At 32.2% G+C, this 13,166-nt stretch overlaps 1 protein-coding gene across 1 annotated transcript; it reads right to left on the bottom strand.

Moving 5' to 3' along the window:
• Positions 1-739: 739 nt before the first annotated feature.
• Positions 740-12,100, bottom strand: LOC127738527 (uncharacterized). The gene is made up of 8 exons (XM_052249810.1): positions 11,964-12,100; positions 9,411-9,532; positions 8,099-8,262; positions 6,250-6,358; positions 5,725-5,788; positions 4,646-4,846; positions 2,872-2,996; positions 740-1,188 (listed from the first exon to the last, which is right to left on the bottom strand). The coding sequence occupies exons 1-8, from the start codon at positions 12,007-12,009 to the stop codon at positions 958-960; spliced, it is 1,062 nt and encodes a 353-aa protein (XP_052105770.1). The 5' UTR covers positions 12,010-12,100; the 3' UTR covers positions 740-957.
• Positions 12,101-13,166: the final 1,066 nt, after the last annotated feature.

Raw genomic sequence — 13,166 nt, 5'->3', positions numbered from 1 at the left:
GAAATTTGACGATCAACAGGTTTTTGACGTAAACAAGTGAAACGTTGTATTTTGAGTCGTCGTTTAATTTAGGTGTTATTTTTTTTTATCCTAATACTATAGCGTATCCATTTGCATTGATTGAATACATAAACAAAAACATTCTACGAACCAACACCTGAACCAAATTTTACCTATATATGAAATATTTCCATTTACGCAATTAATAGTTATACGTTTCAGGGGATCCAAGTTATCGGATCCATTTTTGTACATAAATATGGAATGTGGCACCTAATGCTGAGCTATTAGTAGAGGGTTGATATTCTCTGTAAATGCCAATTTTATGTTCATGATGGAATGTTTCAGCAACAAGAAGAGGCAGTGACAAATCTGATTGTCATTGCCATTTATATAACTTACACACTCACAAGTATGTTTATCAAGCCATGCTTCAATATTCGAAAACTTAAATATAAACGAGATGCAAAGCATAACATTCAATTGTTACTGAAGAAGTTGTTTAGCTCATTATCAATGCATGCAACATATACAACTCATGAGTATATTAATTACAGTGGTGCCTGTTAAGTCAGATTATCCTTCTTCTTTTTATAAATAAAGCAAAGCGTCAATCGCCTAATCTCTATATCTATCTATTTTTTAACTGCATTTCATTGTGCATGTGTGTCTATCTGCCAACCTGTATGTTTGTCAGTATAATCATTTTAATCAACAAGACAGAACTGATTTCCCCTAACGAACGACATGAGGAAAATTACCAAAATCGCAACAAATATTATAACTTTTGTTATATTGGGCTCACATTTTATATACGTTTGGTGTAGCATTTCCGGATATTTGAATGTACTTCATTTGTATAAGCTACAATATAGACATTAAACAATTCATAGGTTAATTGTCAAATGGCAATATCGTTATATCATCGGTAGTATATAATGATCTGTATATACAGTTTCAGATAATCACACAAGACTTATGCGAACGTTTGCAATTACAGTTCTGTAATTCAAATCTAAAGTCATCCCCAATTCTGTCAACATCTGGTTTGTAGTTTACATCTGCAAATTTACCTTCGTTTCCTTCAAGTTTCATAAAACGATCTGTTGATATCTCATTCAGAACATAAAATGCATTGAACCGAGCTGGGATCAATTTGAATTCGAAGTTTGTTAATTTGCCAGATTTCTGAAAAGATATATGTATGTAATGTTTAACTAAATATCTAAATGATGTTTTAATTGTTTGACTAACTTAGAATCTTCTTTTATTCTGCCTTGTTCAGATGCGGATCCAGGATTTTGAAAAACCCAAAACTAGACAAAATTTGTAGTGGAACCGGTAAAAAGACTGGATTAACCATAAATGAAGCTCCATAAAGGGGGGGTGGCCCCCTTAAATCCGCCTCTATTGTTGACAGATTTATGAGAGAACTGCTAGTTTTCGGGTAATATTTAAAGCTGTTCATATGTTACCTAGAAATATTTTGAGATGCATGGAGAGATAGTACATATAAAAATATTTTAAGTTGAAGTACATATATAAAGGTACTGACGTGCAATTGACAACTGTCAAAATCGCAAGATTCTCAAACTTTGGGTCGCATCTTTTGCATCATAAGTTACAAGTCTCGTAGGTTTCACAAAGTGTATTATTCTGATTCTGTTCAGCATTTTCCAAAATCCTTTACCAGTGCTTTACAAACAATTTGATCCTGTTGTTTGAAGTACGATGAAAATTTTTTCAAAACATACTGTTGTGACCCCAGGATATTAAGTTTGACTGGAACTATTGATGACGATATGATATTTTGACCCGACTATATCAAGTTTGACCAAACTTTATCATAAAAAGCTTGAAAAACACGAAACAAAATATTTTGATCAGGAAAACTCGTCAATCAATACGATTAAAAGAATTCAATTAATCATCACACATATACCATGAGTCACATTTAGCAGTCGCCGGAAAAATGTCTTCATTAGAATTCTTAAATCAACTTGAATTTATCATTTATCGCATAAATAACTACTATTCTAGCAACAACAAAAATATGTTCAAAAAGAACATAGAACGCAAGGTATCTGGCCGGGACACAAACATGCACATTTTTGAAAAATACCTATATGTGGAAAGTTTTATCTGAAAATCCTGTCAAATTTGTAACGGAAAATCCAGTATTTCTGTCATTATAAAAAATAAGGAGATGTGGTATGATTGCCAATTAGACAACTATTCACCAAAGTTCAAATGAAGTAGATTTAAGCAATTAGAGGCAACCGAACGGCCTTCAACAATGAGAAATACCCATACCGTATAGTCGGCTTTAAAAGACCCCGTTATGAAAAATTTGAATACATTGCAGTCGACTGTTTAAAAAATTTACAAACCTGTCCCATTGCAGATGAATGATGGAAAGGCGTAGTGTATTACAGACCATTTTTTCCCCCGAAAAAAGTTCTCTAAATCTATGAAATAACGTCCTTCAGATGTTTACTAGACATTTGTCTGTCTGACATCAATATTATAATTTGGGCTTCATACTACTTTTATTGAATGCTAAGGGGCCAACATATCCCAACTTACAACTTGCGCTGAGGTGTCTAATGTATGTCATCTTATTCGTTAATCAATTAAAATATCTCAACGTTGAAAAGATTGAAGAATTTTATGTTTCTTCTCATCGTCACGGATCATATAATGAATCTCATTATGTCTTTTATTCAGCGTCCAACGAAATTAAAGGGTCTACAGACCAGCAAAATAGCTACAACTGATACATAACATTAAAAATGTGAACATAAATCAGCACCATATATAATGAAAAGCTTAATTCAAGGATTACTAGTAGTCAAACCCATATTTAATTACAGGCACAAGAGTAAGGTCGCCATCATCTGTAACGTGCAGATATTTGTTTTCTCCGTTTTGAGATATTGTTGAATAGCGCCTTCTATAGAACTGTTCTACTAGTTTTCTTTCCTCCAGAAAACGACCTAAAATAATTGAAAAAATATGTTTACCATTCCGATTTCAAGTAATATATATATAAACATGATTTAAAATGAATGGTGGTTTAGTTCTATTTTATTTAAGTTTCGTCAATTTGAATTCTTTACAGTTGGTGCAGATTTTAAATTTCGAGCGTTTTAGGGCAAAACCATTGACATTTGATATAATTACAAAGACAAAGGAGAGACAATGCTATTAGGGTACTAAGTAAAAAACCATAACTCAAAAGAAAAACAGACAACACCATGACAAAAAGAAAACAAAAACGAAGAAAAAATAACAATAACAAGACACTAAACATTAAACTAAATACGTCACACTTCAACTCGAACGTCACCAAAAAAGATGGAAGTTAACAGAAGTGTTCCTTTCCTACTATTGGCGTTGTCACAATGAAAAGGACGAGATTTGTGTGAAGACAAGTTGAAAAATTCTTGTTGATATGTGACACAGATATTCCACAACGGCAAATCGAGTAATGAAATATTAAACCTCATATATTTTCGACTGACGATCGTGAACTGATATTTTCGTCAGATTTAAAAAAAGCGAATTTTTATTCTAAAATTATTACATTGTTGACATTCACTGCAAATATACGAATTGAATGCATACGCATAAAAGTAGACGAGGGTAATTTATTTATGAAAAGCAATCCAGCAATTCAAGTAAACAAAGGACATGTAGAGAACATCAATTGTAAATATGATATATCAAGCTCAAAATCGTCTCTAGTATACAAAAAATTGTAAATAAATTATACACAAAATATCAAAGTTCTGCTATGCTCACTAAAATGTCAAAATAACGAAAACAACGAGGTAACCACTGACAAGGTTCCTGACCTGGGGATAGGCATATTTATATATGACGGAGTTCAACAAGTTTTTACCATTTCAATCTTGACCAGAGACTAATTTAAGACCCATAAAAAAGTAAAATAACAAAAACTCGAAAATTCAAATTGGAAAGTCCCTAACAAATCAAACGCTCAAACAGATCAAACGAATTGAAAACACCTGATGACTTGGTATGTCCTTATGTAGAAAATGGTGGATCAAACCTGGTTTTATAGCTAGTTAAAAATTTCACTTGTATGACAATCGCGTAAAATTCCATTATATTGACAATAATGTGTGAGCAAAACATACAGAGTATTATAGGTAAAAATGTCAAAAATAGGGGTACAGCAGTCAACATTGTGTTATTATCTTAATCACTATAAAAACAAACAGCTATATCAACACAGAAAAGGACATGCAATAAATCAAGTGTAAAATGAGCCTTTACCTAAAAAATAACGATATAATACATTGATAAAATACAAGTTCATACAAAACAATATTTATCCATAACAAATATTACTACATTTAAAAGCAGTCAGGTTATTTAATAAATCGTTTTATTCGTCCTAGACAATATTAGTGTCTTTCATGCCGGAACGTTTTTATGCCACACATGTAGGCGTTCCTTTAGACCATATATGTATGCGTACAATTTCACCATATGTGTATACTTGTACAGTTAGTTAATACATATATAGCGCAAATGGTACAAACAACATGATTCAGTACAAAAATTACTACAGTTACTGGCGCAAACATTTGATATCTACATGGTTTTGTTTACCTACTGTTTAGAAATTTGCACGGCCCTTTGTTTGGTACCTCGGATTCGAGTTGTTTAAAAACGATTCTGTCACTCTGTTTTCCAAAGGCCTGCATAAATTTGTGTGTTAATTGTTTATTCAAAACAACCATGCGCTTCCAAATCTTAGTCGAATCTGGTTCCACAGAATTTGAAGAGTGATTATGTAAACGTACCACAAAAGTTCCTGAAATTGTATATAAAAAGAAAGATACATTTAACGAGTCTACATAAGCATCGCTCGATCTTATGGTTTACCCTTAATATATCCTCCTTTCCGTATGCTTCATTTTTAAATGCCTTATACAATTTAGGTATTGTATATCATTAACTAATTTTGCAAAAAGGAACTTTCTTTAAACAGTTTTGATATTTACGTGTACATAAGACATAGCTAGAAGTAATTGTCATCGAACATGTTGAATACGCTTGAGAACTGACATTTTGATAGTCAAAATTGACCGACAACATAAAACCAAAAAAAAGGTCTTTAAAAAACAACGTAAACCACCAGAATCGCCTAATCATGGGTCATGGGTATGCGAGAGAGATGCAACCACCGTATCAAACATGTACAATTAGGTAATTTAGTACCTGAAATTTTCCAGCACAGTTTATCATTCATATTTTGACGACACGGCACGTGTTTTCTCTTTTGCTTTGCACTTCAGTCGGTTGTTTTATGCAAAAAATGTTACTGAGTGTAAATTCACATGGCGGGGGATGCCTACATAGAAGGAAAAGCTAACCTATCTACACACCCGGTATCGCCAATGTCAGTTCATGCATGCAATTTCCTCATTTTTTATCTTCAAAATGAAGTTTTGAGATTTGAACGTCGGTAAACTACTGTTCACTCTGATTAATACATAAATGTCGCATTCGTGCATGAAACAAATTACGACGTTGTCAATATCTGTTGATGAAACATGTAGTAATTAAGCATTCAAATATTCAAAAAGTGAATAAGTACAAAAGTCAAATACAAACAAATAGTATATGCATTGGTATTGTTCATTTCTATTGATAATTTTAAATGAATGTCTATTTTCTGTTGAAACTTACCTTCAAATTTATATAAAGAAAACTTCACATCTGTAACAGAGTTCGACGAGGGTCTCATGTAAATCTAATTATAAATATATAAATGGTATTCAATAATATTAAAAGATGCAGATTTTATTCGAAGTATTACTCTTAAACAATAATGGCGATAAAGAATTTTGAGAATCCCAAACTTCAAACAGAGTTAGAAGGACAGCACAAGTGAAATGACACAAACGCATACTTATTTTTATTTATAATTGTTTTTGTATGATTTTCTATGTGTATTAGTATGCGAAGCGAGTCTTGTATATCGAGAAGATTATATATGCTTTTTAAATTTATTTATTTATATTGTTATTTCACATTTTAAATGTTTCGGGAAAGAACTAAGCATATTTACAACACAAGTACAAATAATTGTTTGAACGCTAACCATTATGATACCTCAAAACTCAAATATTCAATCCGTTACAGATTTATAACATACACACATATACAATTTTATGTAACGTGTATATAATAAGTAAAAAACAATAGACATACCAGCGTTGCATTTTCATTTAAAGGTATTTTTTCTAAGAGCCCCAATACTTCAGTATGAGACATCAATGTAACATCTTCATCGTTTATATCAAGAAGTTGATCAGAATTTCTGCAAAAGAAATCATTTATTTCGACGGTGAGTTTTCCAAGATAATTGTAACAGCTTCTACGAGCATCAGTTACGATAAGTGTTAAGGTCTACTAAACTTGTAATATGATGTGAACGTTTTAATTTTAAAACTCAAGTCTACTGCAATGTAATTACATTTAAAGACTCTAAATAGTCGCAGTATAAAGTATTCAAAACTTTTCTATATTGGTGGTGATTTAGATTTGATCTTGATTCAATTGACAAAGAATGAGGACTTAAAACGAGGATTTATAACAATGTTGACCTATTGTCTAATTCCCAGTAGTAACAAACACATTTTCCCATCAAATGGCAGTTTTGAGTATTTCCACTGATTTGTTTCGCGCTTGCATGTTTAGTAACAAAAAATCTGCTTCAGCAAGGTTATACAAAAGAGCGATTCAAACCGACATCACAAAAGTTTGCGGTCATTAACACGAATGTGTTGACTTAAAAGAGGGACGAAAGATACCAGAGGGACAGTCAAACTCATAGATCGAAAACAAACTGACAACGCCATGGCCAAAAATAAAAAGACAAACAGACAAATAATAGTACAGATGACACAACATAGAAAACTAAAGACTAAGCAACACGAACCCCACTAAAAACCGGGGGTGATCTCAGGTGCTCCGGAAGGGCAAGCAGATCCTGCTCCACATGTGGCACCCGTCGTGTTGCTTTTGTTATTACAAATCCGGTAAATAGTCTAATTCGGTAGGTCACATTCGTGAAAAGGGAAGGGTATTGTAGTTACGACATAAGGAACATATACGATATCATCTGTGGAACGGTTATTCCATAACGGTCAACCAACTCGTGATGGCGTCCGTAAAATTTACGAAGGGATGATTTCAACTTCACCATTTGGAACTCTTGGTTTAATAGCTTCCTTGTGAGCAGCAATCCTCTATCAAGGAAATCATAATAGGAAATACAAGCCCGGGAATATCGTATCAATTTGGAGATATAAACTCTGTACGCAGGCGCTGCTGGAATGTTGCTACATAGAAAAATGGAAAGTTTACAATTGGGAAGCTGAAATCATCTCTTTTGTCGTAAAGTTTTGTTTTCAACCGACTTTCATTGTCAATTTCTAGATGTAAGTCAAGATATGAGGCAGACTTAACTATATCTGTAGTATCCTTTATCTCTAGTTCGATGGGATAGATTCGTTCAACATAGTCACCAAATTTTGTATTATTGAGTGAGAGAACATCATTTATATAGCGGAACGTAAAGTTAAAGGATATTGCTAACTTCTTATCTTTTTTTCTAAGAAGTTCCTGTATGAAGTCAGCCTCATAATGATAAACGATGTGTCTCAGTATCTGATACATTGTACATTGCTTTCATGATCCGTAAATTTACTGTTTGAGTTTTTTTCCTATCATGATATTTTGTGAGTGATAATTCGCAGTGAACTAATGCATAGTTGATACGAAACTGGATCTACGTCCCTCCCAATCTTAAAAACAGAATGTGTGTTACCTGTGTTCCATGTCGGTATGTTTCTATTTTATTGTACACCTACCGTCTATTGTCGTTTGATTTGTCTTCTTCATTTACTGTAGTCGGAGCTTGTAGTTATGATAACGTTTTAATACCTTTGGCACGGAATATGTTAGCTGCTATTTTGTAAAAGATTGGTTGTTTGATTTACCTTTTGCAGAATTAACATGCCGTTTACCATAATTGAATTATATGTAGATAGAATACCTTAGTTTCAGTGTCGAGGAGGCTTTGTTTGATGAATCAGTTATGAATTTGTGTTGGAAGCCTTGATTTGCAATGTATCTTGTTTCTATGTTTCCCTGCAGCCATTGAACTGTCTTTACTTCGGATTTTTCTATTCCTGAACCTGAAATTTCTGGGTTGATTTCCTAAATGTATATTATACTAGTAAATATTTACTGATATCGACCTCATATATCTGTAAAAATGGGGCAGTTGTGAAGAGCCGCGCAAATTAACTACGAATTGAGATATATTGTATATTATCCAGTTATCCAATGAATGAGCTTTCGCAATTTCAACTCAAGAACAACAAGATCTGCTGGATATTTCCTGATACATTGTGAAATAATAAATAGTTGGCTTAACTAAGATCTGCACATCATTAATATAGAAGATCAAATAGCTAAACATAGGTGTCAAGGTGTAAGTATAATTCTCCTTGTCCTTATTTGGTTTTATAGTCCTCATTTGCGAAGGAATGGATTTTATTCTAAATGAAAATAGCACTTGATAAATATTGTGCTTCGAATGTGCATTTCTGGATTAACCTTTATTAGGAACTCTGAAACCCCAAATTAAAAAAAAAAACAGAGATGATAAATTCTTAAAGACGTCAGGACGTGTATGAACAAATGAGACCGACAAAAATAACCAAATTCGTATAAAAATCAACATGAGTTATATCTCATCCTAGGTAGCGATTGTTTGTTCAAATCAGGAGAAAATTTATCACTTACGGACGATAAAACAGAAAATAAAAAAATACGTCATGTTCACCGAGGTGAATTCGATAACTTACTACGGCATGTTCTTTGGGAAAGGGTAACGTCAAAGTTTATAATCAGACTATGTTTTGAACATATTAAATGTTCTTAGATTTTTAATCTAAATTTATATTTTCAAATCTAATTTACTATACATCAACGTCAGTAAACTACTGTTATCTCGTATGTGCCCCATGAATGAAAAGAGACTATGAACTGGTTATCTGTTGATATAAAAATAAACATATCTACATTCATCCATCGCTTAAACATTCTAAAATCATATTAGAATTTCTATCTTCAAACTCTGATATCCTTTCATAGATATAAGAACATGTGGTATGAGTTCCAATGAGACAACTCTCCATCCAAGTCACAATTTGTAAAAGTAAACCATTAGTCGACAAAAAGGTAAAAACGTCTTACCTAATATACGGATACAACTTGTATAAATAATAACTTTGTCATATAAATCAGTTGCAAGAGTGAACGTTTATTTTGTTTTAACTATGTTGGATTTCAAGTAATACCTTGAATGGACTTTGAGTTGTTTTGCTCTTTAAACTCGAAGTATGTTCTTCTTTATGATCAGTATCATGCATACAGTTTTTCCTTTCACTCTCTGTAGAACTAGATGTGCCCGTGTATTTACCTGAATTAAAAAGATACATATAAATACTATTATCTTTTTAACTTATTTACTTCACTGACCGAATGAACGTAATATTGTCGAGGTAAAGAGACAGTTGATCATTTACCGATCAAAACGAAGAAACAAATCGTTCGTGCAAAATGTTTCTGCTTTTACCATCACCAGGAATGTTTAGTCAACAAAATTACAATAGCCAAGGATGCATAATTCCTTGAATACGTATGGAGCTATTTGACTTGAAGAGGTTCAAAGAAAAGCAAATTTCATTATGATCATGAGCTAGTTGGAACCTTATTTTTGTATTAATTTATGATTTATCAATGAAAATTTAAGAAATGTCAGTTGTATATCAGTATGTCAGTACCTAAATACTGAGCTAATGGAAAATTTGAAAGCAAGGATGTATAACACTTATAAAATAAAGAGTCATTTTACCAAAAAGGACATCAAAATAGCCATATCCATCCAAGGTCAACTGTCTAAGATTTTCATTTCTAAGCAATTTTCATATTATATGCAGTTAGCATTTAAAGGTAAAGACAATTTTGTTGAAAGGTTTTTTAACTATATTTTTTATATATTTTATTGACTATAGATCCGTTTCCTGTGTTATCTAAGGTATCAAAGAAAGATAGCAATAAGAAGAAAGCTGATATGTTCAAGTTGTAAATCTAGTCAATATATAGACTTTTTGATGATTATTTGATTTGATCTGAGAAAGAAATGCTTTGAAGTCAAAGTGTAAATATTTTTACTTATCTAACTCTCCGTACTGTTGTTTTTAGATTTAATTACAAAATGGAATAACATTAAGGATACCAATTTTACTACACCAGATGCCCTTTTCGACAACCAATGTATCAAAAGTATGCTTGAATCCAAGCTTTTTGAAAATCCAAACCTAATTCAAACTTTGAAGAGCTTGTATTACTTTATATTACAAAAAGAAACAGCAAAAACACAGAGAAAATTCAGAGCCAAGCCAGAAGGAGATATAATATACGTGTACTTGAAATACTTTCTAAAATTTTATGCCAAAAAGTTTCAATAAAAGAATATTTGTTATACCGGTACTTGTGCACTTGCTACTGGACTGGTGATACCATAGAGAATAACAATTTACTAGCAGGAGTATCTGCCTAGTGGTAGTAATAACAATAACACTACCAAATTTACTGCACCAGATGCACTTTTTGACAGCCAATGTCTCTTTAATAATCCTAGAATATTTCACTAAAATTTAATACAAACGTTTAAGAGCTGATAAAACCAAACAATTACCCAAAGTATAACCAAACCAATACACGATGTCAAAGTATACAGTCCTTGGTTTGAAATGATTTCTAAGAATCGAGATGAGGGTTTCCCATGCTGCAATACTAAATACTATAATATAATATTTGATATTTTCATTTGTCATACGTTTTCAACCGTCCAATATAAGGCATTTTACCTTAGTTACACAGTCAAAGTATTCTGAACCACTCTGTTCCTTAGTAACAAAAAAGAAAGAAGCAGAATATACGAAGTGGACATTCACAAGCAATAAGTCGGAGAAAAACTGACAATGCCATGACAAAACACAAAAAGTCAACAAAACACCCCACAGAAAACTAATGACTGATCATTACGAGCTCCACCAAAAACTTTGGATAATCTAAGATACTCCGGTCCATAAGGATGAGTAGATATTGCACCATTAGTCACACCCATCAAGTTACTAATGTTAAGGCCAAATGAAGTGAGAAGTCTCATTCGGTGATGTCACGATCGAGGAAAACACGAAGTGTTTTTTGTTAAGACATTTAGATGATATCCGTGATCATCTTTGAAGCAGATATTCCATAACGGTCAACCACCTCAAGATGGCGTCAGTAAAATTTTCGAAGGGAAGTCTTCAACTTTACCACCTAGATCCCTCGGTTCAATAGCTTCTCTGTAAGCAGATACAATGTACCCTCTCTCAAGAGTTCCGACTAAATAGAGATTTTCTAACTTAAAAATTCAGTATTTAATGTCTTTTTATTATTGATTAATATATACAAATTGTACATGTTACTTTTCTAGAACTTTGATCAATTGAGCGGCATCGTCAAATTAGCTTACTCATTGACTTTATATAAAAAGAGCATTCTTTGGTGCATTTATTTTTAATTTTGATAATGTTTTAATTCTTCCAGTGGCCTCGGTTCTCATCTGCATTTTGACAATAGATTATTTCTTTCAATATTTGTCTATGTCGAAGAAAAGTTTACTGTTTAAGTGGGTTTTTTTAATTTACTGTCCAAAAATAAAGAATTAGTCAATTAAATTTAAGGTAAAAGAACTAAAAATTGGAAAACATTAAACACAATATAATGACTGTTTTGTTTGTCTGTTTTCTGATTTTTCGACATTTTAGTATTACCCTTTACGATGTTACTGTTCTTACCTCTTTCTAAAAAAGAATCCTTCTCTTCATCAATTTGATCGCCCATTTCTTAAAGTAATTCTTTTTTCTTCCTCAGTACAACCGTTTAAGGAAGTTATAATGTTAATAATGAACTTAAATCGTTTTTAAATAGAATAAAACAAGTCCTGTATCCTTATAATTCATATATGAACAAGTACTTGACATCTTTCATTAAAAGTATCCATGTTACGGGTAAGAATCAATGACGGAATACAATAGATATACAAAGAAGTATCACGTCCTCTCTCTATAATATTTACTTATCCTCTTGTACGTGCTTGTGATTCAAGCTTAAATTACACCCACTGCTCTTGGAAATTTAATTTCACTTGAAGTCATGACAAAGAACTTTCTTTAAAATATCATACGGTGATCTGGTGATTATTGTATAATTCCTGACAAAACAAAAGTCGTTGTTTGTTTATTCTTTTTTTTTCAATGAATACAAGTTAAAAATAGATGTTAGGATATCAGCTCGTGAACAGTCATCAAAATTTAAGCTTTTATTTTTCAACAATTAAATTCCCCCATTCCCATTATTGGTGTTAACATATCACTATTGTTATGTAAAGCACACGCATATTCACGTAATGCGAACTTTATTAAAAGGAATATGCTCATTGTGCTCTCGTCAAGCTTGGTTACGAGGAAGAACGACTGAAATCATAAGTTTTAAGGTCATCATCATTAATTAGTTCACTGAGACGACGTTTATGAGTTGCAACTCACAAGTGAGATGTTTCCGTTGTCTAAGATCTTTCTATACCAGGTCGACAAATCTTGACAAGGTCGTTTACACTAATAAAGCAAATCAATTTAAAAAAAAATAGTCTTATTTTGAAGGTTTAAAGTGTTCATACCAAGTCCAATTATATGGACCATGTGTTGTTCGTTTGCTTGTATATCTTCATTGGATTTTTCGTAGAAGTCGCTTGATTGTGCTGTTTGTTGAATTGTCCAAGAGTCTTCGTAAATACTGTTATTATTATTTTTCCTTATTTTCTGTGAATATACGAATCTACGAATCGATTGCATCGTTTTTTCCTTATTTTCTGTGAATATACGAATCTACGAACCGAATGTATCGTTTGTAAGTTTATCACACTCAAGTTATATTTAATTCATCAATTACATATTCCTTGTCACAATATGTCATCACCGGTCCTAAAGAGTTCTAAGAGC

Source organism: Mytilus californianus, unplaced genomic scaffold, assembly GCF_021869535.1.
Source record: "Mytilus californianus isolate M0D057914Y unplaced genomic scaffold, xbMytCali1.0.p SCAF_4, whole genome shotgun sequence".
In the NCBI taxonomy this organism is placed as follows: Eukaryota; Metazoa; Mollusca; class Bivalvia; order Mytilida; family Mytilidae; genus Mytilus; species Mytilus californianus.
The sequence above is the reverse complement of the archived record's forward strand: the minus strand, read 5'-3'. Positions and strand labels throughout refer to the sequence as shown.